A 25,468-nucleotide genomic window follows, 5' to 3' on the forward strand; every position below is an offset into this window, starting at 1 on the left:
CACTGACAGTAACTTTTGGATTTCCATGTTTAAATGTGCATGTGCAGATGCTAGAAGTTCTGTCAGTTTCACAGTTGTAATGGCAGCGAACACTGACAGTTTTGCAGTCATTACAACTGCAAAATCCAGACCTTCATTATTGTTATTGCACCATATCTAATTTTCTTATTTATTTAATTTCACCAAATCCAATTTGCATCTGCTTCTTCTCATGACTCACTTCTTGTGAGGTAATTACCATCTTTTGTGGTCTATTCGAATGAAGTCAACTGTAATAGGAATCACACCCAGTAAAGTCTCCCATCCCCATCTCATAATAGGAAACATACTAAGTAAAGTGACCCATCACCACTTTACTTTCCAAAGCAACAAGGACTTAGGTAAGGTAACTGTCTATTATGCAGCAGCTCCCACTTCCACTTATTGTCCCTTGCCTCACATCCCCAGCTGCTGTTCCTAACAGCTTCCTTCCATCTACCGTACTTCCTTAATGCCAATAAAAACAATGTGCTGATATATGTGTATCCCTGCATGTCCTCAACCAACGTAATAATTCAACCCTTTCTACTCCTTTGGCAGGAAAAACCACGTATAACAAGAAGGAGAGAAGTCACAAAGATAAGAGGACCCATCAGCCTCAGTCCTTTTACTTCCTAGAATCGTGGAATGGTACAACACAAAAGGAGGCCATTTGGCTATTGTGCTATGCCCACTCTTTCAAAGAATTATCCAATTTCTCCACTCCCCTGCTCTCTACCCATAGCTTCACAGCTAGTTCCCCCTTCAAATAATTAAAATGTGGCATTAAAGAATCAGGGCAGAGAGACTACAAAGGAAACAATGGTTGGGAGTGTAGAAAACCTGACAATAGCTCAGGTTTTATCTAAAACTCCTGCTATTTTTTTCTCACTGTATTTATTCTTTACAACCAAAGCATACATGAAAGTGAAAGTCATTCTGTGGAAAGCCACATCTTATTACACTGTCATCAGGACTTCATTGTAACACTTGTTCTTTTCTTTGTTGGCGTATGCTACAAGAAGATGTTGCAAGGGCCCACGACCTGCATAAAATCTTTACCTCATTGCTCCCACTGCCTCTTTACCTAATTCTACAAAAACATAGTACAAGTACATCAAGCCTGGGAGATTTTGAAAGCAAGGTTGAGAAGAGTGCACTGTATGATGCAGTGCCAGTTGGCAGTGGGAGGGAACAGCAGGAACCTGCTGTCTAAAAGGCTAGCTGACAACATTTCTCAGCTGGTGTGGATGAGATTCTGGATCTCAGGGGCCTGCTTTGAAAAGAAGGATGCTTTCTGAGTATCAAAGATGGCTGACATCATTGTAGCCTGTGCCTAAAAAACTTCAGCATATGTTAGCTCCTGTGGAGAAGTCCACAACAAACATGTGTGTTGGATGGATCCATGAAACCAGGACAATGTATCCCAGCATATGGTGTGTGTCAACTCCAGAGGCATGTGCACTGAAACACCTCATGGATGAGACCCTATGGTTATCTCCCTGGAATGTTAAAACTGCTGGTTTACAAGGCCTTGGGCTCCACTATCTCCACCCTTTGGGATAACATGGAGACAGGCGCTTCACTAATCTCACTTGTGCAATCCTGTGTAGATGGCCACAGATGAACTATACCGTGCTAGGGTGGTAACTGCATTGTGGACAGGAGCATACAGGACAGCATATGTGCATTCAATGACACTGTGGGCTTTGGGGGGAAAAAAACAGGATCCTCTCCTGCTGCTGCCAATGTTTTATGGGGAAGGAGACAAAGTTGCTTGGTTTAACAAATCATGCATCAGTCACTTGCCGAATACATCAGTGGCCTGCAGATTGACTGATGTTGCAGCTATCCCCTGTGGCATCCTAAAATGAGCCTGAGGCAATAATGCCCAGGGCTGAAGTGAACTTGACAACCACTGATAGTATCAAACATGCTGGAAAGTCTGGCTCCAGGTCAGTTTGCAACACATGAGACAACAGCCTCTGCATACATTGTTTACATGTGCAGTTTAGAGTGTAATGTGGGATAAGCACATTCCTTCTTTCACATGATCCAGCTTGCTTTTGATACCTCCTCCTCCTTTTCTTTGTCCAAGTAGTGCAAATAAAAAGGGATTCCAATAGCGCCAGTCATTATTGCAATGGATACAATCCCATCAAAATAGGTTTACCAAATCCTGCCTAAAAATTTCTTCAACAGAGTTAACCACACAGAAAAAAACTCAGCAAAATTTTTTTTACTCACACCTAAAAGTTGCTGCCTATCTCCTTAAATACCTTTTTTATTCAAAGGCACAGCTTAATGACCCTCAGTTTAGATAAAGAAGATTAGGTTGTGCACTTACAGCAGAAAAGATGGAAATGGTGTCAACCACTAAATAATGTCACTTCTCTGCCATTAAAATATAATAATAAAACCGCCAACTGTTTCTGGTAGAGCTTCCAGTGCTTGAACTAGAAATGTGTGCCATTTACAAAATCATCAGCGATTCGGTGTCACCAATCACCGCACTTTATCTGCTCTATTATTCTGTGCGTTTGTGTGCCTGTCTGTGAAATGTAATGGCCGCAAAATTGGCACCATTTTAAATTAAAATTACGACTGAAATGTTTGGCGCGTAAACTCTGGGCTGGATTTTAAGAAGGCCTTGACATATTGATCTGAGGCAGTGGGAAGGGCCTGAAGAAGGCTCCAGAAGAGGCCCGCCAAGGACCTCGATGATGGGAGGGCCCAGCCTGATCCTCCCGGCAGCAGCGATGCTCCGTGGTGGCCCTCCCCCACTCACCTCACGGCGACGGGACCTGGATTTGAATATTTTAATTGCTGCTTACCATGCATAAATATGCATGCCACTGCCAGTCAGCCAGTAGGTCACGATCTTCATTCGGACGTGTGGCACTCACGTGCCTTCAATTTCGCATCCGGGAAAAGCTGATGGCACCCAGGCATCAGTCCTCGGAGCCTGTGAAGTTGGGTGGGTGGCTGTAATGAAAGGGGTTTGAACTCTGAATTCATGAAGGGAGGTGGGTAGGTGGCTGTAATGAAGAGGTCTCAACTCTGCATTCATGAAGGGAGGAACCCCATACCCTTCTTCTGTAAAGGGGGCCACTCTGCGCCTGTTAACGTTTTGGTGGGGGGAGGGGGAAGGGGGCTGACCCTGCATTCGGCCAATGATGTTTGGGGGAGGAGTGAAAACAATGACTCCTTTATGTGGGGTTTAAGGTCATTTTGCCGGTGGTCCAATCCAGGCAATGGCAATAATATGACTGTGATCATGCTGCCCTACTTATGAAAAGCTAAGACGGGCAATGTCATGCCATATCATATAGGTGATGCCAGAATGCAGCTGAAATACCAATTCACATCACTCTCTGTCCTGATAGTTACCATTGACCTACTGAAGGTACAGAGTTGACCTCCAGCATACAGATGGGCTGGTCCACCCTATCATTCTTGATCCACTTGCTGTGAGGAGCCATACTTGCAGCAGGTGGAACCAAAAGGCAGGTGCAGCCCACGTGGAAGCTCATGTACGTGAGCAGCAGCAGCCAACAAGGCACATTCGAGGCCAGAGAGGACAGCGGGTCTACAGGCCCCACATCACATACCTGCAGATGTTGGAGCACCAGGTGCTGAACTGGCATTGCAGATGGATGACCCTGTTGTCCTGTTATCCGAAATCTTCTTTGGGAATTTAGAGGAACCAAAGGAACCATTAAGCAGGTCTTCCTTGGTCAAGGCTCAGCAAGCCAACCCAGCATTTAAAATGTTAGCATACGAACATACAAATTAGGAGCAGGAGTAGGCCACTTGGCCCCTCAGCCTGCTCCGCCATTCAATAAGATCATGGCTGATCTGGTTGTAATCGCAACTCCACATTCCCGCCTACCCCCGATAATCTTTCACCCGCTTGCTTATCAAGAATCTATCTACCTCTGCCTTAAAAATATTCAAAGATTCTGCTTCCACCGCCTTTTGAGGAAGAGAGTTCCAAAGACCCACGACCCTCTGAGAGAAAAAATTTCTCTTCATCTCTGTCTCATCCTCTTGCAGCACTGGACCCAGTCCCAGCAGGGGAGGCGGTGGTGTCACTAGACTAGTAATCCAGAGCCCAGGCTAATGTTCTAGGGACATGAGTTTGATTCTTACCATGGCAGATGGTGAAGTTTGAATTCAATTAATAAACCTGGAATTAAAAGTTAGTCTAATTGTGACCATGAAACCATTGTTAATTGTTATAAAAACCCATCTAGTTCACTAATGCCTTTTAGGGAAGGAAATCTGCCGTCCTTACTTGGTCTGGCCTACATGTGCTCCAGATCCACAGCAATGTGGTTGACTCTTAAATGCCCTCTGAAATGGCCTAGCAAGCCACTCAGTTCAAAGGCAATTAGGGATTGGTAATAAATGCTGGCCTAGCCAGTGACATCCACATATTACAAAACAAATAAAAAAAACCCTCGGCAGCTTACCTCCTCTGCAATCTCTATCCAGGCTTGGTTGGTCAGGCGGGAACATGTCTTCTTACCATTGCTGGGGAAAGAAACTCCCGCCTTGCCTGTACAGCCTGGAGGAGAGTAAGCAGGGAGGCATTGCTGAATCGTGGGGCAACCCTTCCTTGCACTTCTGCCATCTCTGGTGCCTTGCAGGGGTAGTTGTTTGGCAGCTGGGGCTCCTCACACTTCACTGCTGGCTGGTTTGCTCCAGCAGCAAACATTTAATCGTGAATGAGGATGTATGTAGGGCTGGCGTCATACAGCCCGCCCCTCCACATCATTGGGGAAGCAGCCCACAAGGCATGCTAATGAGCCGCCATGCGCAAGCTCGCAGCAGCTCTGCGGCTTTCACCTGCCGCCATGACAGGCGGTAGGCTCATAAAATCCAGCCCTTAACTTTCACTCTTGTTGCTCCTAACCTGCAAGTATGTTGTTAAAAGTGCTCTTGCTGTTTTTTTGACAACTGCAGAGCTCCTTACCTCATTCCATTACCCCAGCCTTGTACATGCTTTGAAAACTTACGTTTGGCATTACCTAACTACTGTTGCTTGGTTTCTCTCCTGCTCTTTTCAACCTCAATAGTGTCCTGCAATATGACCCTGGGACCTTCACCTTAGTTCCTAAGCAAAACAAGAATGAATCCAGCACCATTTTATCCCCAAACAGTAAAAATGGATTGTAATATTTGCACCAATAAAAGAAATTTATTTTCCTTTTGTAATTCACTAATTAGTGATGACTTCTGTTTACACCAAGACAACTATTTGCCATTACAAACCCTGTCAGGGTTGAAATTACTTCAGACTTAACAAGATCCCGCTATGAGCACTGATTTGTCTGAAAGATACAACTGACAAGAATTAGTCCAGCTGGTCATAAACCACCAGTCTAGGGACCACACATGTGGTCTATAAATGTAGCTATCAACAGGCTCACTTTATCATATTTTTTAAACAAATCACATTGCATTTGGCTGTAGAGGTGACAGTTTTGCACTCTCTGTCCTCAATTGTTGTTTTATAAAGCAGTCTGGTTTCTTTTTATTGAAAGCAAGTAGACTGCTGAGGCCAAATGGTTAATAACACTAAAAAAAACTCATAACTCTAGCAATCACTGTCACTATTCATAAAGCTCAGCTATCATACATACTTATAATAATTAAAAATAAAATAGAAGATAATGACTGCATGATTAATGATTCATGATTAATTACAGGAGGCAACTTCTGGATGTCACATCAGTGAATTGGATGTCATAACAATGCTGTCTTCATTCATTATAATATCTTCCATAAATTATGATGTTAGTCATTGAAAGAGTGGAGGGAGGAACAATGCCGTTAAATGGACACCATGGCATAATTTCATTTAAGGTCATATCCAACATCTTGTTAAAAATGATGACAGTCTCACCTATTACTGTCCATTAAAAATCTATCCATGTTCAATTCTGTAACAATATCCTAGGTATCAAAGATATGCATGGTTTCCCTTAGATTAAATTCAAAAATTTGCTTAAACCTTAGCCTCTCTCTTAAATGGACATGTAGAAACATAGAAACATAGAAAATAGGAGCAGAAGTAAGCCATTTGGCCCTTCGAGCCTGCTCCGCCATTCATTATGATCAGGGCTGATCATCCAACTCAGTAGCCTGTTCCGGCTTTCGCCCCATACCATTTGATCCCTTTAGACCCAAGAGCTATATCTAACTCCTTCTTGAAAATACTCAATGTTTTGGCCTCAACTGCTTTCTATGGTAGCGAATTCCATAGGCTCACCACTCTCTGGGTGAAGAAATTACTCCTCATCTCAGTCCTGAAAGGTTTACCCCGTATCCTTAGACTATGACCCCTGGTTCTGGACTCCCCCACCATCGGGAACATCCTTCCTGCATCTACCCTGTCAAGTCCTGTTAGAATTTTATAGGTTTCTTTGAGATTCCCCCCTCACTCTTCTGAACTCCAGCAAATATGATCCTAACCGACTCAATCTCTCCTCATATGTCAATCCCGCCATCCCAGGAATCAGTCTGGTAAACATTCGCTGCACTCCCTCTATAGCAAGAACATCCTTCCTCAGATAAGGAGACCTAAACTGCACACAATATTCCAGGTGTGGCCTCATCAAAGCCCTGTATAATTGCAGCAATAATTGCAGAAGGATGCATTGCATCCATGGTAGGGTTGGGGACAAAGTTGCAGATCATATATTGGTCCAATTTATTGGGCAATGTAGAGAAGAATGGCTATGTATGAGGTGGAACAGGCACAAGTGACGGGATCACTGATTATAGCCTGCCTTAGGACTCTTTTCGTCTGTAATGATTATTTATCAGGTATACCTTCTGGCAAGGTTTCATTACCTTACGGTGCCAGTGGTTCTGGGTAGGCCTCCTCTGTACTCTGGACACATCCACAAGAATCTAGGTTGATCCTTTGATGATTCCTTTTATATAGGATACAAAACAACCCAACTCAGCAACCATTTTACCCAGTAGTTCCATTCCATGGATGGTAGTGATTCAGAATTTACAATGCAACAAGCATTTTACTATTCAGTAATAAATGGGCAGAAATAAAGACAGTAATAAAACTTGGCACAATAAATTTTGTCCATCAGAGATTATTAAATGTATTTAAGTGATAAAACTCTGTTATAGGACAGGGTACGAGATAATAAAAGTTGATTTCCACTAATCAAACAAGTAAATAGTTAATTAAACAACAACATTTTAAATAAAAACTGTAAAAACTAAATTGGTAATGCCAAGTGAGCTAATTTTTAAAAATCCTCATTTTAGTGTTAAATGCTAACAGAGTTATTATGTTGCATTGGCTGCTGTAACAAGAGCAACGATATACAACATAATCACAAGTTGAATTTTACAGGATCTCTCCTATTTTACTGGTTGCAATTTTTGGGGCAAATGAAATGAAGTCATGCAATGTATTTCACGAATTGTGAATGATCAATTTTAGAACAAAAATACTATTTTACTATTCTTTGCAACACTAGGAGCTAAATTTCCCCTTCCAATTATATTGCTTCCTTTCTGGATTTTTTGGTTATTTTTTGTCTCCTCTCTGCTTAACTGAAATAATATCCATTTTTGCCTTTTAAACATTGAATTGGTACTGGGGTGAACCTGGAACTTTCCGCAACTGTCTGAGTGTTGGAGCGAGACTTAACATTCAGTTGTAGTGAGATGGAGTACCAGCCACGTACCTTCACAAATGTAGACAATTAACTTATGTGTGTCAGCTAAGCCCACAGGTTAAAAAAAAGGAAAGGAAATTGGTTGCACTGTACATGAGTGGTATGATATTGGTGCATAAGTGTAGTTGGGATATTTATCTGTGCATAATTCCACTTAACCCATTTTACAGGGCCTCAGCTAATTCCAGTTTAAAATGATAGACATATTCAAATTGGTAACCTGTATCTTACCAGCAAATTCATTAAAGTGGTTTCCGATGTCATATGCTTGGTAGTTGTAGCCAGTATATTCATAATCAATGAACTTTACAACTCCTAGGAAAAGAGTGAACATTTCTCAGTTATTACTTAATTGGTAAATTACAATAAAATTTTACCTCATCAACACAGTGTTCATTTTTACAGCCTAAAAACATGCATAAATTCTTCAATGTAGTAACTTTTCTTTTCCAATCTCGTCTCTTTTTTACTCACCCATTTGTTGACTCTACGTGGAGCACAGTTCCACAATGCTGGGAGCCATTTGCTCCCTCAGTAAGTGGCTACAGTTCAGATGTAAGCTTTGACAGTGAACATCAGTGAGCGTTTCAACCATGGAGAGCATTGCAGTTAGTCCAATAATGTCCTTCCCCTTATAATTTTCCACCATATCAATCTGTGACAGAAACCTTGGCTATTGTCCCCTGCTCCCTAGCCTAGGGGTACTAAAGTCAACTGTAGCAACCTATCTACTGCCCTGGATGACATTAGCTATCTCATTAAAAACTGCCCTGAAATTCCTGTGCCCTCCAACTTGGCAGCATAAGTGAGTCAGGATGGGATTTATACCCATCGACATCCTAGGAGGCTGACCGCAACAGAAATCCAAGAGTCAGTTAATTTTCCTAATGCGTAGGACACTGTCCCATGTCCATCCCAGGACTGAAGGGCCCAAGAGAAAGTCCAGCTCCATTTGAAAAGGATCCTAACATGTTCCAGCCAGCTACATCTCAAACCCTAGGCCCTCACATGGAAAAAGTGTAAGAAAAGGGCAGAGAAAGGTTGCATTGTCACAAGAGATGTGTGCATTGAAAAAAAAAAGTTGTGTTTTTGTAAATAGATGTAATAAATCATTGGAATATTTAATGCAAAGACTGTTCTGTGTTTCGTCGTTTTGTATGGTTCAGGATTAGTATATGGTAGCTAGTTGTGAGGAGCAAGGAGTTTATTTAGACCATAGAATGGTTGGTGAAAGGGTGCAGATTTTTAACGGGCAGAGAGTTCCAAAAACATCCAGTAATCTAAAAATCGCATATCCCTCTCAGTCATCCATCTGGGACCACTGTCGGAATGTACAACCTGAACTGCCTGGGCAAAGGAGGCACTGGATACTTTGCTTTAAAGAAGAATGTATGGCAAATTGGTTGATCAGGCAAAAGTCCCTTGTGGTTCCCTGGAAGAGACTGCCATGTAAAGGTTGAGATCTGTGGTCTCTTTCTCTGCCAGTCAGAGCTGTGTGTGCTGTGGACCTTGGTCACAGATCTGACTGCAGCAATGAACAGAACCCCTTTTGAGACTGTAACACAACCTTCTCAGACAGAGGTCTTATAAAGTGCACCTTGGTTCATAAATCCTGCTGCATAGGTAGCGCTCATCTCTGGTGCCTTTATAGGGTCTTGCTGCTCCTCTTCCTCTAGGCTGTATAACATGCAAAGTGAGAAAATGGTTGTGCAACCTTCAGATATTAATTCCCTTTAAATACAATGATCTCCGAGGATAATGCAAGATGTAGGAAAAGTTGTTCTGAGTATAACAGGGAGAATGCATATTCAAGAATTGCAGTCAAACCCAAGATATGACCAAAAGTCTCCACAAGCAAGCTTACTTCAGCAGGTTCCTTTCAGTTAATACACTGAGATATATAGAAACTGACATGCATGATTCACAGGGCAATATGTAATATATGGGTCAAGAAACAGAGAGCGAAACATAATCCCTTAACAGCCGATTATGATGGGAATTTAAATACATGAGTAACCTATCTTTCCAGTCAATGTACAAACTGTGTTCCTTGTTACATTACTGTCTCTTCAGATAAAATATTGTGTATAAACAAAGGCTGGGAATGCACAGGCTAAGCTACTAACTAATCAGATCACCTTGGGATTGATCCCTTGAAGCAATGATGATATGCAGACCATATGAACAGTTTATTGTATAGGGTAGAGATCCCTGTTCAGCACTGAGTTGCAAGAGCTTGGCAGGGTAGAAGAGTTTATTGTAAACATGGGCTCAAGTTGCTCCAGAATATCTATTCATTAGAATTAAGATGCTGCCTTGGCTCTGCGGTAGAATTCTCCTTTGAGTTAGAAGGTTGTGGGTTCAGAGCGCTCCTTCAGGATTTAAGTACATAATCAAGGCTGACACTTCTGTATAGTTCTGAGCAAGTGCTGCACTGTTGGAGGAACTGTCTCTCAGATGAGATGTTCAACCCAGACCCCATCAGCCTGTTGAGGTGGACATAATGCACTGGTTTCCTTTTTGAAGAGGAACAAGGCATTTCCCCAGTGTTCAAATCAATATTTGTCTTTCAACCAACACTACTAAAAGCTCATTGCTGTTAATGTCACTCCTTGTTGTGTGCAAATTGGCCCCTGCGTTTACCCAAAAAACTGCATCTCAAAAGTAATTAATTGGCTCGGAAGTGAAGAATGTGAAAGGTGCCATTTATATGAAAGTTTTTTTTCTCTTTCTTTAATATGGCTCAATACTGTCAACTTTCAGTTTCAATCACGTTGTTTACCTGAGTTAAATATGAAGCCGCTGGACAGATATCTTTGTATTGCTACTTTAAATGAAGCCTCTTTAGAAACTTGAGTGCATATGTTGCGGGACTAAAATGTGACAGCCCCGTTTACCTCTCCCCATCCCCAGGCCATCATGACTTGGAAAACAACACAGTAGTCAAATGTCAGCATTGCTTTTAACAACAACTTGCATTTATATAGAGACTTTAATATAGTAAAATGCTCCAAGGCACTTTACAGGAGCGTTATCAAGCAACATTTGACATCGAACCATTTAAGGAGATATTAGGACAGGTCCTTGGTCAAAGAGGTAGTTTTTAAGGAGCATTTTAAAGCAGAAATAGAGGTGGAGAGGTGGAGAGGCCCAGACAGCTGAAGACACGGCCACGAAGTTGAAATAAATTCTTACTAATTTAGAGGATTTCTGACTGCAGAAAGAAATTTTTGCATCCCAAAATGTTTATCAATGAGATAATGCAGTGCTATGTTTTGATGCCATTTACATTAACTACATATTTCTATTATGATGAAAATGGCACATGGCTCGACTGCATTGGAGACAAATTCAATTGAGAAATTTTAAGCTAGATAAAAGGGATTGAAGGGAAATCAGTTTGCAATGTATGTAATTGGGTCCATTATGCTATGAGTGCCATCTGCTTCTATTAATCCTCATTCTGTGCAACTGTTTAAATGTGAGACATGCTTTTTAACCAGAGACAATCTACAGATTCTTTAAATAAGCTTAGCAACAGTAACTTTGCCCCTGATATTGAAAGGGACAGGTTTTGTAAGCAGGGAAGAAACATAGAAAATAGGAACAGGAGTAGGCCATTCGGCCCTTCGAGCCTGCTCCGCCATTCATTATGATCATGGCTGATCATCCAACTCAGTAACCTGTTCCCGCTTTCTCCCCATACCATTTGATCCCTTTAGACCCAAGAGCTATATCTAACTCCTTCTTGAAAACATACAATGTTTTGGCCTCAACTGCTTTCTATGGTAGCGAATTCCACAGGTTCACCACTCTCTGGGTGAAGAAATTTCTCCTCATCTCAGTCCTGAAAGGTTTACCCCGTATCCTTAGACTATGACCCCTGGTTCTGGACTCCCCCACCATCGGGAACATCCTTCCTGCATCTACCCTGTCAAGTCCTGTTAGAATTTTATAGGTTTCTATGAGATCCCCCCTCACTCTTCTGAACTCCAGTGAATATAATCATAACCAACTCAATCTCTCCTCATACATCAGTCCCGCCATCCCAGGAATCAGTCTGGTAAACCTTCGCTGCACTCCCTCGATAGCAAGAACATCCTTCCTTAGATCAGGAGACTAAAACTGCACACAATATTCCAGGTGTGGCCTCACCAAGGCCCTGTATAATTTCAGCAAGACATCCCTGCTCCTGTACGAGAATCCTCTTGCTATGAAGGCCAACATACCATTTGCCTTTTTTACCGCCTGTTGGACCTGCATGCTTACCTTCAGCGACTGGTGTATGAGACCACCCGGATTTCGCTGCATATTCCCCTCTCTCAGTTTATAGCCGTTCAGATAATAATCTGCCTTCCTGTTTTTGCTACCAAAGTGGATAACCTCACATTTATCCATATTATACTGCATCTGCCATGCATTAACCCACTCACTCAATTGGATCAGATCGCCCTGAAGCCTCTCTGCATCCTCCTCACAACTCACCCTCCCACCCAGTTTTGTGGGTGGAAAAGGAGTTTCAGTTGGGAAAATAATAACTTCCAAAAATATATTCATCCTATCATTAAGACCTCCTACTTCCACCAATGTAACATCACTCGACTCTGCCCCTTCCTCAACTCATCTGCTGCTGAAACCCGCATCCATGCCTTTGTTACCTCTACACTTGACTATTCTAACACACTCTGGGCTGAACTCCCATCATTCATTCTCCATCAACTTCAGCTCATCCAAAATTCTGCTGCCCGTATCCGAACTCGTACCAAGTTCTGTTCATCTATCACCTCTGTCTTCGCTGACCTACAATTGCCCCTGCTTAGGTAATGCCTCAATTTTAAAATTCTCATCTTTGTTTTCAAATGTCTCTATGGCCTCAACCTGCCCTATCTTTGTTACCTCCTCTAGTCCCACAACCCTCTGAGGTATCTGCGCTCCTCTAATTTCGGCCTTTTGTGCATATCTGATTTAAATCACTCCAACATTGGTAGCCATGCCTTCAGCTGCCTCGGCCATAAGCTCTGGAATTCCCCCCCTAAACCTCTCTGCCTCTCTACCTTGCTTTCCTCCCTTAAGACACTCCTTAAAACTTAACTCTCTAAGCATTTCATCATTTGCCCTTCTACCTCCTTATGTGGTTCAACATCAAATTTTGTTTTACAACATTCCTGTGACGATGTTTTACCATGTTAAAGATGCTGTACAAATGCAAGTTGTTGTTGTTGATGTTGGAAGTTAAGATTTCCCTGCGTGCTGTGGAGTTTTAACTCCAGATCATGCATCCTTTTCTCCCTGAAGCATTCCCACCTGGAAGACATGCTTGGGCTGCCTGTTGAGCAGGGAGCACTCTGGAGGAGACTGTAGGAGCAGGGGCTGGTAGGAAACCTGCTGCTGCAGCATTGGTGGGAGATTTGGAAGTGCAATACACATCCCCAAGGGGTCCAATCCCAGGGGGTGTCCAATCCTCTACCCCAGGGAAGGTGGGGTCCAATTCCCGGAAGCAGGAGTCTAATCCCTGACCCTGTGTGGGGCAGATCCGATCCCTGATCCGGGGGAGGGCTTTGGGTTGGGTGTTTCAATGCCGGCTGGGGTGGGGTGGGGGGGAAGGCAAGGGAGCCCATTGGCGGGGTGGTCCAATGGCAAGGAAGAATGGAAGCTTGGAGTGTTGGGGGGAGGGGAAGCACTGCTGATCCTCCTGGTCCACAAGGAGTGCTGTAAAGGCACTTACCTTTTCCTTGATGCTTTCCTCGCCTCCCTGAGTTGCTGTGCTTCCCAAAGCCTGGGAAACCCAGCTGGCGTGGGTTAAACTTGTAAAACAGGTTAAGTGTGAGGCTCCAAGCCTCATTATAATATTTAAATAGCAGATCTGCCTCCTCAGAGCAGGTTGGCTGTAGTCGCCGTTAAATCCAGAAGTGTGTTGGAGTTGGGTTTGAGATTTTTTAAATTTCTTCATCTCGCCCGACCCCAACTTACTTGTTTTTGGGGTTATAATTATCCCCTTTATCTTTGTTTCTGTTCCTTACAAACCAGTATTGTCTGCACCAGAGACAGCAGCCTGGGTTTCTCCACATTGAAAATTAAAATGTTACAGCGAATACAATTACTGTACTTACTAAAAAGAAAATTGCTGCATAATCCCAAATTCAAAAATATCCTAAATATTGCACCATAATTACTCTGTTCTTTTATAACTACTCCAAAGCCCTGATTTTAAATCCAGATGGGATTTGGGTAGGTGCTGCTGAGCTGAACTGCTCACCCACTGCTGCAGAAATCAGGCCTATTTCAACCCCAAGCCTCATTAACATGCTGCTGGAACAGGGAAAAGTGGGCAGTAAGCAGCTACAGGCCCACATAAGAACATAAGAAATAGGAGCAGAAGTAGACCATACGGTCCCCTGAGCCTGCTCCACCATTCAATACGATCATGGCTGATCTTCTGACTCAACTCTACTTTGCCACCCGCTCCCCACATCCCTTGATTCTCTGAGAGACCGAAAATCTCTCCATCTCAGCCTCAAATATACTCAACAACCCTCTGGGTATTACAAAGATTCACAACCCTCTAAGTAAAGAAATTTCTTCTCATCTCAGTCCTAACTGATCAACTCTTTATCCGGAGACAGTGCCCCTGTATTCTAGATTCCCCAGCCAGAGCAGACAACCTCTCAGTTGCTGGCAAGCCCCTTGTATGTTTCAATAAGATCAGCTCTCATTCTTTGAAACTCCAGAGACTATATACCCAATTTACTCAGCCTCTCATTGTAGAACAACCTTCTCATCTCAGGAACCAATCTAGTGAACCTTCGTTGTACCACCTCCAAGGCAGGTATTTCTTTTTTTAGATATAAATCCCCTTGCAATGCAGGCCAACATGCCTTTTGTCTTCCTAATTGCTTCCTGTATCTGCATGCTAACATTCTGTGTTCCTTGTACAAGTACACCCAAGTCTTTCTCAACATCAACATTTAATAGTTTCAAGCCTTTAAAAAAATATTCAGCTGTTTTTATTCTTACTGCCAGACTGAAAAACCTCACACTTCCCCACATTATATTCCATTTGCCAACTTGTTGCCCAGTCACTTAACCTGCCTGTATCTCTTTGCAGCTTAACTCACCTACCTTTGTATCATCAGAAAACTTAGATACATTACTTTCAGTTTCTTAATCTAAGTCATTAATATCAATTGTAAATAGCAAAGGCTCCAGCACTGATTCTTGTGGCACTCCACTAGTTATAGCCTGCCAACTCGAAAATATCTAATTTATCCTTATTCTTTGCTTCCTGTCCATTAACCAAACCTTCATCCAAGCTGAATGTATTACCCCTATCTCCATGAGCCCTTATCTTGTGTATTAACCTTTAAGTGGGGCCTTATCAAAAGCCTTTTGTGAATCCAAGTATACTACATCTACTGGCTCCCCTTCACATACTCTACTAGTTACATTCAACGTTCCCACAATTTTTTTTGGAGCATGTGGGCAAATTGTTTACGTGCAGGGCCATTTAAATTTTTTTTGTGCAGCTGTGCATACGTGGTAATTTATAGGAGCCAACTTGTGCACAGTCTATGCGGGTACTTCCAGGCTGCTGTGTGGCCACACAGCTTAGAGGGAACATTGGTTACATCCTCAAACACTCCAATAAATTTTCCAAATACGATTTTCCTTTTGTAAAACCATGTTGACTCTGTCTGATCACACTATGATTTTGTAAATGCGTTGTTAGGGCTTCCTTAATAGTAGATTTCAGCACTCCTGCTCTTCCTCGCGTCACAAAGGAAAGTAAATAATGTACCTGTTTGGCCATCTTCACCTTCCTGGCAGGTCCCGACTCTCTTCAGCTCAGGCCTGAGTAAAAATTGCAGTCAGGGCCCAATGATATAATCAAATCCTGAGCTACATATTTGAAGAAGAATTGCACTCATCCAGAAGCCTGCCTAAAAACTTCAGCCAATGGGGCCATGTGTCTCAAGGGCAGGTAAGTAACCTGGGCAATTTTAACTGCCTACGTGTCTTGTTTCCACCAAGTGAGTAGGGATAAAACTGCCCCCCAAATATCTAATAGCTCACTTAGGAGCACTGAACCCCACATGAAGAATTTGATTTACTATGCTGATACTTCAGTGCAGGACTAAGGGAGTCGCTCTGTAACAAAGGAAAAGTACACTGTCCTTTGAGAGCAATTAAACCGAGACATAGTCCATCTGTTTCAACATTTTAGGTAATGTTAAAGATATTCAAAGAGCAGGGAGTTCATCCAATATCTTGCCCAACAGGCTTCTCTCAACCAATACCAATGAATACAGATTAACTGGTCATTTTGGAAGGAAGAATGAGGAAAAGCAATATAAATCGAATGGTATAATTTTAAAGGGAGTCCAGGAACAGAGAGACCTGAGGGTTTACATAGAGAAATCTTTATGGGTGGCAGGACAGTTTGAGATTTACTATAATGGTAACGGGACTTACATGGAGAGACAAGAGAAGCTGGTATTGTTCTCTTTCAAGCAGAGAAGGTTAAGGGTAAATTTAATAGAGGCATTCAAAATCGTGAAGGGTTTTGATAGAATATATAGGGAGAAACTGTTTCCAGTGGCAGAAGGGTCAGTAACCAGAGGGCACAGATTGAAGGTAATTGGCAAAGCGTGTTATTATGCACTGCCTGAAAAGGTGGCAGAAGCAGATTCAGTAGTAATTTTCAAAAGAGAATTGGATAAATACTTGAAGGAGAGAAAATTTCAGAGTTCTGGGGAAAGAGCAGGGGAGTGGGACGAATAGTTTGGCTCTTTCAAAGTGCCGGCACAAACACGACAGGCTAAATGGTTTCCTTCTGTGCTGTTAAGATTCTATGATTTATTTCATGACCACATGTGGGATTTTGCTGAGTACAAAATGGCTGTGATGTTTCCCAACATAAAATAGCTTCTGTACTTTGACGTTGAAACACTTATATAAATTATAGTGTCATGAAGACCCCACCTGCCAAGAATGAGGCATATTAATTTCATCATTAATTTTAAACTGTTGCTGGATATAAAAGATAACTTGTTTAAAGAAATCACAGCAGTGGCTAGAAACATTTTTGCATACTAAGAGACAGTTGCCTGGAGAGACAACAAAATTGCTCCCTGATCCAATTAACCCAAATGGATTTTGATCACCATACATTGAATGGAGAACAAGCCAGCATTCCATTCTCCCCCCATCAACCACCCCCCCCCCACCCCCCCCACTGCAGGTGCCTGCTTCGATGAAAGGAATACACAAAAAACACAGGAGGGTTTGTTAATAAACAACTAGTCACATGACTAACCTGCTGACCCAGGTTTGGTTTTGAACTACTCACAGAACAGTTTGGGTCAGACTGCAACTGAACTTGAAGAAAAAGCCTCTCTGCTGCCTGACTCCCTCTCTGTCATGAATTTCCAGATCCACTGAAGACACTTAAACCTCAAGAGAGAAGATTCCTACATTGAAACAAGTTTGAAAGCGTCCACTGGGACCCAACGAAATGGCAAGATTTAACTGCAATCAAAGACTCTACATCGAACTCGAAGGACAGTAAATAAACCCCAGCTATTGTTTCAAACTTTTTCCGTTCATTCTTCTTACTTTTCTGTCTCTATCTGCATGTGTGTTTATCACGTATGCATGCTACCATGGTCGTGTCGCGTATTTGCAGTGGTTTAAACCGAATTAGAGTTTTAAGGTTAATAAACTTACACCTTTCTTGTTTAAATCGAAGAAAACCTGTCTGGTTGATTTCTTTGCCTTACAATTGGACAGCAGTGAACAAGGAATCACTGAGGGGGAGCTAAAAACACAGTGTTTTAAAAAGTAAACCCTGCTATGGTTAAACCAGGCAAAGGCTGAGAGGGAACCCTAGACCCCTTTCTCACCAGGTCATAACAATAGACACAATCTTTTCTGGCTTAGAAACTTCAGAGGGTGTAGGTATACATCTCTTGTTTTCCACACCTCCCCTCACTACACTCTAGCTTTGTGCCTTTCTCCTTTATGATACCCAAGAACTGCAACCTGGCCAGGAAGTGGTGGAAGAGAGACAAGTGAAAGAGCAGGAAGACAGTGATGAAGAAGTAACACTGCCACTCACAGCCACCTGCTCAGATACTGACATTGTGTGTACTAGAGAGACTAGCTTAGTGCGGGTTCTGTACATGGTGAGACACCTGGCACGAGTGGCCTATAGCCAGGGTGACGGACATGGTAGTGCAGGTGCCATCTCCCTGGAGGTCAAGGCTGCTCATAGGTTCTGCTGCAGAAGGTTCAGATGAGGACATCGGCAAGGATGTCTGCAAAAAAAGGTTAATGAGCATACACAATGAAATGCTTGGTGTATTGGCAGGCTTGTCAGAAAGCTTATGGTCAACATCAAGGAGTATGAAGGAGTCATGGAACAGGACATCCTCTCCAGCATGGAAGCCGTGGGCCAAGTCCCCGAGAACACTTGGGAACCCTTCCATGCTGCAACGTCTGATAGTCGATGTCTCAACTTCCATTGCAGCACAAGTAAAAGCCACCCAATGTCTGGGTGCTGTAGTGAAGCTCAGGCTGAAGTCATGTAGGCTTAGCTTGCTGACAAGCAGGCTCAGACTGCTGTTATCAGAGCTGCAAATACCAGTGTTCAAAAGGGCTTGCAGGGTGTCACAGCAGTCCAGCAATCTGTCCTCCAACATATTACTAGGATTGCTGAGGCACCATGGGGGAGTGGCAGTGACACTCTGGAGCACAAACCTCTCTCAGTATGATAACATTTGTGCTCCCACCAGTCCACCAGCGTTCTTGCTGTTGCTTGCCAGCGAGCCAGTCTTCTGAAGAAGGGTCACTGACCCGAAACGTTAACTCTGCTTCTCTCTCCACAGATGCTGCCAGACCTGCAGAGTATTTCCAGCATTTCTTGTTTTATTTCAGTCCAGACTGCTGCTGCACATGTTAAGGTGGTGCAGTCTAATTCTGGGCTCTCAAAGCCCACAGCTGCTCGAGGTCATCCTGCAGGGCCATATGCAGTCTTCCCTACTGGAAGTCACTGGGGTAGCACTGCGTAGTAGTACTAGGACCAGCAAAGGCACATGGAAGATAGGCACTAAGTGAATATTTAGTTTAGTTTAGTGATACAGCACTGAAACAGGCCCTTCGGCCCACCGAGTCTGTGCCGACCATCAACCACCCATTTATACTAATCCTACACTAGTCCCATATTCCTACCACATCCCCACCTGTCCCTATATTTTCCCTACCACCTACCTATACTAGGGGCAATTTCTAATGGCCAATTTACCTATCAACCTGCAAGTCTATACAAGGGTGAATGGATAACTTTTGTATGCATGGTTTGATTTATAAATTTGGTTTGGAATGTTTGTTTTGTGGTGGCTTTCTTTTTTACATTGTACCCAAGATGGCACTGTGATAGTAACTGAGGGAAGAAAAGGAGTGGGACCGTTAGTGAATGGGGAATTGAGGTCGTGTTCACTGGTACTGCAGTCAGATGATTCAATTATGGTTAGCACAGCGAGAGAGGGCGTGTGTTGGCTGTCGTCTTCCTTCTTCCTCTCCCTCCCACTCTTTCTTCCTCCTCCTCTTCAGCTGTCCTCTGTCGTCATGGTGGCAAGCGCTGTGCTCTCATGATGGCGAGGTTGTGCTGCATGGAGAAGACCACCATGAATCTTGACACCTGTTTTGCCAAGTACTACAGGACTCTTTCAGAGGCAGAGGAAGTGTTGTTTAAGCTTCCAAATGATCCGTTCAATCACATTTTGTCTAGTAGCATGGCTCTCATTAAATGTATGTTGTCCACATATGTGTGGGTCATGAGCCTTGTGGTCAGTGGATAGCCCTTTCACCCAGTAGTTACCTTCTGGTTTGTCGTGGTGGCTCAAATGCAGATGGCACAGCAGACTGCTGCAGAATAAAGGCATCATGACTGCTGCTAGGATACAGGGCATTAACCTGCATGATTCATTGAATATGGCCACACACCAGCTGGACTTTGAGGGAGTAGAATCGCTTCCGGTTGCAATACATCTCAGAATTGACATGCAGTGCTGCAAAGTGATGTGCATGCAGTCAATGGCCACCTGCAACAAGAAAAATCCTGCAATTCCAATGAAGCCACCTGCTCACTCTGGCAAGAGAGAATGAAATGTGTTCAGCTCTCTTTGTACACAGAGCCTCAGTTTTTTTTATTCGTTTGGGTAATGTGTGCTTCTTTGGTTGTGCCAGCATTTATTGCTCATCCCTAATTGCCCTTGAGAAGGTGGTGGTGAGCTGCCTTCTAGAACCATTGCAGTCCTTGGGGGGTAAGTACACCAACAGTGCTGTTAGGAAGGGAGTTCCAGGATTTTGACCCCACGACAGTGAAGGAACTGCAATATAGTTCCAAGTCAGGATGGTACATGGCTTGGAGAGGAACTTGCAGGTGGTGGCATTCCCATGCATTTGCTGTCCTTGTCCTTCTAGGTAGTAGAGGTCACGGGTTTGGAAGGTGCTGTCTAAGGAGCCTTGGTGAGTTGCTGCAATGCATCTTGTAGATGGTACACACTGCTGCCACTGTGCGTCGGTGGTGGAGGGAATGAATGTTGAAGGTGCTGGAATGGGTGCCAATCAAGCGGGCGACTTTGTTCTGGATGGTGTCGAGCTTCTTGGGTGTTGTTGGAGCTGCACCCATCCAAGCAAGTGGAGAGTATTCCATCACACTCTTGACTTGTGCCTTGTAGATGGTGGACAGACAATGGGGAGTCAGGAAGTGAGTTACTCACCGCAGAATTCCCAGCTTCTGACCTGCCCTTGTAGCCACAGCATTTATGTGGCTGGTCCAGTTCAGTTTCTGGTCAATGGTGAACCCCCAGGATGCTGATAGCGGGGGATTCAGCGATGGTAATGCCATTGAATGTCAAGGGGTGGTTGTTAGATTCTCTCTTGTTTGACATGGTCATTGCCTGGCACTTGTGTGGCATGAATGTTATTTGCCACTTATCAACCCAAGCCTGGAGGTTGTCCAGGTCATGTTGCATATGGACACGGGCTGCTTCAGTATCTGAGGAGTCATGAATGGCGCTGAACATTGTGCAATCATCAGCGAACATCCCACTTCCAAAGAGATCAAGGGATATGGGGAGAAAGCGGGAACAGGGTACTGAATTAGACGATCAGTCATGATCTTTTTTGAATGGCGGAGAAGGCCCGAAGGGCCGAATGGCCTACTCGTGCTCCTATTTTCTATGTTTCTGACCTTATGATGGAGGGAAGGTCATTGATGAAGCAGCTGAAGATGGTTGGGCCTAGGACACCACCCCGAGGAACTCCTGCAGTGATGTCCTGGGACTGAGATGATTGACCTCCAACAACCACAACCATCTTCCTTTGTGCTAGGTATGACTCCAACCAGTGGAGAGTTTCCCCCCTGATTCTCATTGACTCCAGTTTTGCTAGGGCTCCTGGATGCCATACTCGTTCAAATGCTGCCTTGATGTCAAGGGCAGTCACCCTCACTTCACCTCCCTTATGCACCAGTGGACGATGGAATGGGAGATGTTTCAAATTTCACCTACTCCAACCTGGAAAGAGCCAGATGTATAAAAGTTCATGGTAATGGTCAGCTTCACAGCTACTGGCAATGCCATTCTTGCCCTGCTCTGAGGTTGCAGCTGTGGCTGCAACAGATGGTAGATTTCAATGAGCGCCTGCTTCGTAAAACGAAGACATCCCACACACTGTTCCTTGCTGAGGCTGAGGTAGGAGAATTGCTGCTTGAGCATTCTGGTTAGATATTATCTCCTGCTGCGAACCCTTCTTCCCCCCACCCCACCCCCTCTCCCTTCCAGCACCTTGTTCTTCTCTGAATCTCGTCTGCTCACTTCCCGACTCTGCTGTCAGACAAGGGGGATACAAGCAACTACACCATGTCTGGGAGCAAGTGGTGTGTGCAGAATCCTTGAAGTCAGGATCAAGTCCTTCACCTGTGTCATGCCGCTCCCTGTAGACTTCAGCAACTTTAAACAACAGTACAAACCACCAAATATAAACTCAGCAGCAGCCAGTGTCAGTCCATCAGCAACTAACCTGAAAGTGGTTGATCATAGCACTGATGAGGGGGTAGTAGGTGGGGGTTTCTTCCTGCTGCTGAACATATGTTCAGCTCTGCAAAATTAAGGTAGGGTGTTAGCTGGAGCACTGAGCTCCAAAATGGGAGCACTGTTTTTTAATCAGCGTTACACACTAACTGACATCACAATCCGCTTACTCCGCCTACTTCTGGCACATACCCCTTGCACCCACACTACCCATGATGGCATTTGGCGCAGCCCACTTGAGAAGTATGGGACCAAAACGGCACCCATAGAGGCAAAACCGCATTTTGTAGCCAAAATCTTTCCCTTTTCTTTCCATAACAGAGCCCATGTTTATCTGTTTAAATTTCAGGTGTTACTTAGCAAAATTAATACTTTAAAATATGTCAATTCTACCTTTAACATTATTTTCTTCAAAAGTCATTGCACTTCAAAAATAATTCATTATGCGTAGCACTTTGAGACAGTTTGACATAATAAGGCACTATGTCAACACAAGTACTATTATTTTCATTTAATAATTTTAAACCTACCTTTTGCTTCAGTGTAGATTATATTCTTACACAGTAGATCATTATGGCACAGGACCATTGGGGATTTAATTTGGGAAAGGTGTTCTTTGAGTCCTTCAATTTCACTGACAAGAACGTCAAGACTCGGTACGTCATTCATTTCCATGGAACTGGGAATACAATATATACATACATATAGTGAAGTGCAAAAAAAATTGAACAACTCTAGAGTGACAGTTGCTGGTGTATTTTACAGCTCTGCATAAAACATTTAACAAATATTAGCTAACATACATTTTCCAGTCAGAACACACTTTTGCTAAATGATGTGTTGGAACCATATATGCATTAGCAAGCAGAAAACAACAAATACAGTGATTTTTGGCAATGTTTTTCTATATAGGAAATACTATGCCAATTCTTGATGATTTTACCATGGTTACAAGGCATGGAAGGAACTGGATTTCATTTCACCTGCTTTAGTCAGCGCAATGGTCAATTTTCTCCTTTCTCTTGATATAGTGCCTGTATTTTTTGCTATTGTAATTGTTCTTCAGTTGTAAAATAGTTATATATCCATTCATTCATATATATGACAGCTGTATGATCCACTGTGTGAAACGTATCTATATCCATCAGTGTTATTGTCTGTTTAATACTGTATAGTGACTGTATAATAGTCTACATAATTTACAATATCTGTGTTATTTTTTGATAACATACTGGCAAACACATTCTTAAATTACTAACCCTTCCTGTCATGTTATGTGATATCTCTCATGGCCCATTTATATTTTACTTACAGTGCCCGGAGTGCCCAATCCGAATTTTCACATGGTTTGTCCATGTTCAAAGTACGATCCAGGAGTGACCACAACTGAGGGAACTCAGTCCTATACAAGAGGGTGAACTAGGACTGTGATCTGATTTTGTGATACAACCATGCCTTCAATGTCTACCAAGCATGGAACACTGCACTAACAGGGGCACAACTGAGTTCAGGTTCATTGGTTAGCAGTCCGCAGACCTCCCTTTACTAACATCATCTGATTCATTGCTTTAATAACAAACCAAACAACAGTACAAAGAGGAACAACAAGGAAGTCTGCATCTTCTTTGCACAATCACACTTCAGGATCTTAATGTGATGGGAAATGCTTATACCCAGCAAAGGAAACTATCTGGGGTGCGACTCACTGTGATGTAGAAGATGCAAAATGTCCATAGCTACAATAACCAGACCCCAGTGCCAACTCCTGGGGTCTCACGGCAGTTATCAGTGGATCTGACCAGTCTATATAGGCATAGAACAGGCTACCAGCCACTGATTTTGACCAAATCTAGACAGGCAGCCCATCTAGAAACCAAATTACTCTAATTACTCTAATGATCTAGTCTAGACAAGAATATGTATCGATCAAACACTCAACAGTTAGATCATTACGGCCAATAGTATTCAAGCCATCCTGCTCTTTGGCCAGTCACATTAGCTGACATAAAATGTTGTTACCTCGACGGGACCATGTGGAGGTGCGACTCACTGCAATTTAGAACTGGCATGATCAGCGCAGCTACAGTAACTAGACAACTCTCGACAATGGGAATGGTATTGCTGAAGAAAGGTGGAACCAGCTCTCGCCAACACCAATCGACTAGGGATGACCACCGAACCAGCCTTCAGGGAGACGACTTGGCGCGAAAGATTGCCTTAAGGGAGTCATAGTTACCCCCGCCGCTATTACAAGTTAGCTATCAACAGTCCTGCTGAAATCAGCAGCAAATCCATACTTTCACCCCAACATTATGATGCAAGTTGGATGGTGCAGTTTTGCAGTTGCAGTTCTGGAGAAACGATCCCCCACAATGGGCTGCATTTTACCGGGCTCCCAACGCCGGGCTCTGTGGCTGGGGCGGGGGGGTGGGGCCGGAAGATTATTTAGGCAGAGGCCAGCCACAGAGTCCGACGCCAGGACAACCGGGACCGATCTTCCCGGCGGTGGCAAGGCTCCATGGCGCCCCGTCTCACTGCTGGGCGATGGGAAACGGCTTTGCATATTGAAATGAGCACCATGAATACATTTAAATAAACATACCTCCCATCTTATGGGCCCGCTGTGACCTTCAGTGCAGCAACTGGCACTCCCGCACCGTCACTTCCCCCGTCTGGAGAAAGCAGGCGTGGGGAGGGGCGGGGAATTAAGATTTTTAGTGCAGGTGGGGTGGGGAAAACGGGGTCAAATAATCATCATGAGTGTAGGGGATGGTGGAAAGGGGTGAACTGTGAACTTTGTACAGTTTGTGGGGAGGTGGTCATATTTGTAAGGTAAGTGTTTTGGGAGGGGAAGAGCAGATACTTAACTTTATTGTTATGGGGGGGTGGGAAAGGGGTGTTAGAATTTTGTTTGCAACAGTGGGTGGGGGGTGCTCTTTAAAAATTTTAATCTACTGTCAGGGCAGGTGGCCCTTTAAAAATGGCGTCAATACCAGGGCACAGGCAGCTGACTCCATTGCCTGCGTCGGACAGCCTGCCCCCTCCACGAGTGCGGGGGATGGACCAACCAGAGTACTTAAATGAGCTGTCGCGCGGTAGATTGCAGTGGCTCAGCGGCGTTTTTCCGCCCGCCGCCGGGAGTGCTGGAAGACTTTTCAAATCCAGCCCAATGTTGGTAGTCTGCTCAGCTGTTATTAAGCAATAGAGACCACGTGGAAACATGGTTGCATGCTGCTTATGTATAGTGTTTCTGAACAGCAAGGAAAGCCAGCAAGGTGCAGCAAAGGTGGTGCCCCTACCCGCAATTCCTACCACCAGCTGGGTATATGTAAATGCATTCTCATTTTCTGCCACCACTTGTGCTATACCCCCTCATCCCATAACATAATTTTGCACCCACAACCATCTTAGCATGATTAATATAGAATATAATGCTGGCAATGGTTCACTCCATAACATCATGATTATAACAAAAACAGAAAGGAAACATCTGTGGAGAGAGAAACAAAGTTAATGTTTCAGGTCTTACGAAAGGCCATCGACCTGAAACACTGGGCTGAATTGTAATCTGGAAGAGTGAATGGGTTTGGGTGTGGGTGAGGGGTTAAAACCAGTAAAATTGAGAGAGCACGGGAAAGCCAG

The 25,468-nt window shown here is 43.6% G+C and overlaps 1 protein-coding gene across 2 annotated transcripts in view; it reads right to left on the reverse strand.

The window, feature by feature from the left end:
• LOC137377064 (ethanolamine kinase 2-like) overlaps positions 1 to 25,468 on the reverse strand; it is a 511,523-nt gene that overhangs the window by 186,795 nt on the left and 299,260 nt on the right. Inside the window, exons 4-6 of one of the 2 annotated variants that reach the window (XM_068046299.1) lie at positions 22,357 to 22,505; positions 21,816 to 21,893; positions 7,965 to 8,048 (exon numbers count right to left, since the gene is read on the reverse strand). In XM_068046299.1, the coding sequence (XP_067902400.1) occupies positions 7,965 to 8,048; positions 21,816 to 21,893; positions 22,357 to 22,505 (311 nt within the window). The remainder of the gene's footprint in view (positions 1 to 7,964; positions 8,049 to 21,815; positions 21,894 to 22,356; positions 22,506 to 25,468) is intronic. The other variant, XM_068046300.1, reaches the window with a different exon arrangement.

Source organism: Heterodontus francisci, chromosome 14 (genome assembly GCF_036365525.1).
Source record: "Heterodontus francisci isolate sHetFra1 chromosome 14, sHetFra1.hap1, whole genome shotgun sequence".
NCBI lineage: Eukaryota > Metazoa > Chordata > Chondrichthyes > Heterodontiformes > Heterodontidae > Heterodontus > Heterodontus francisci.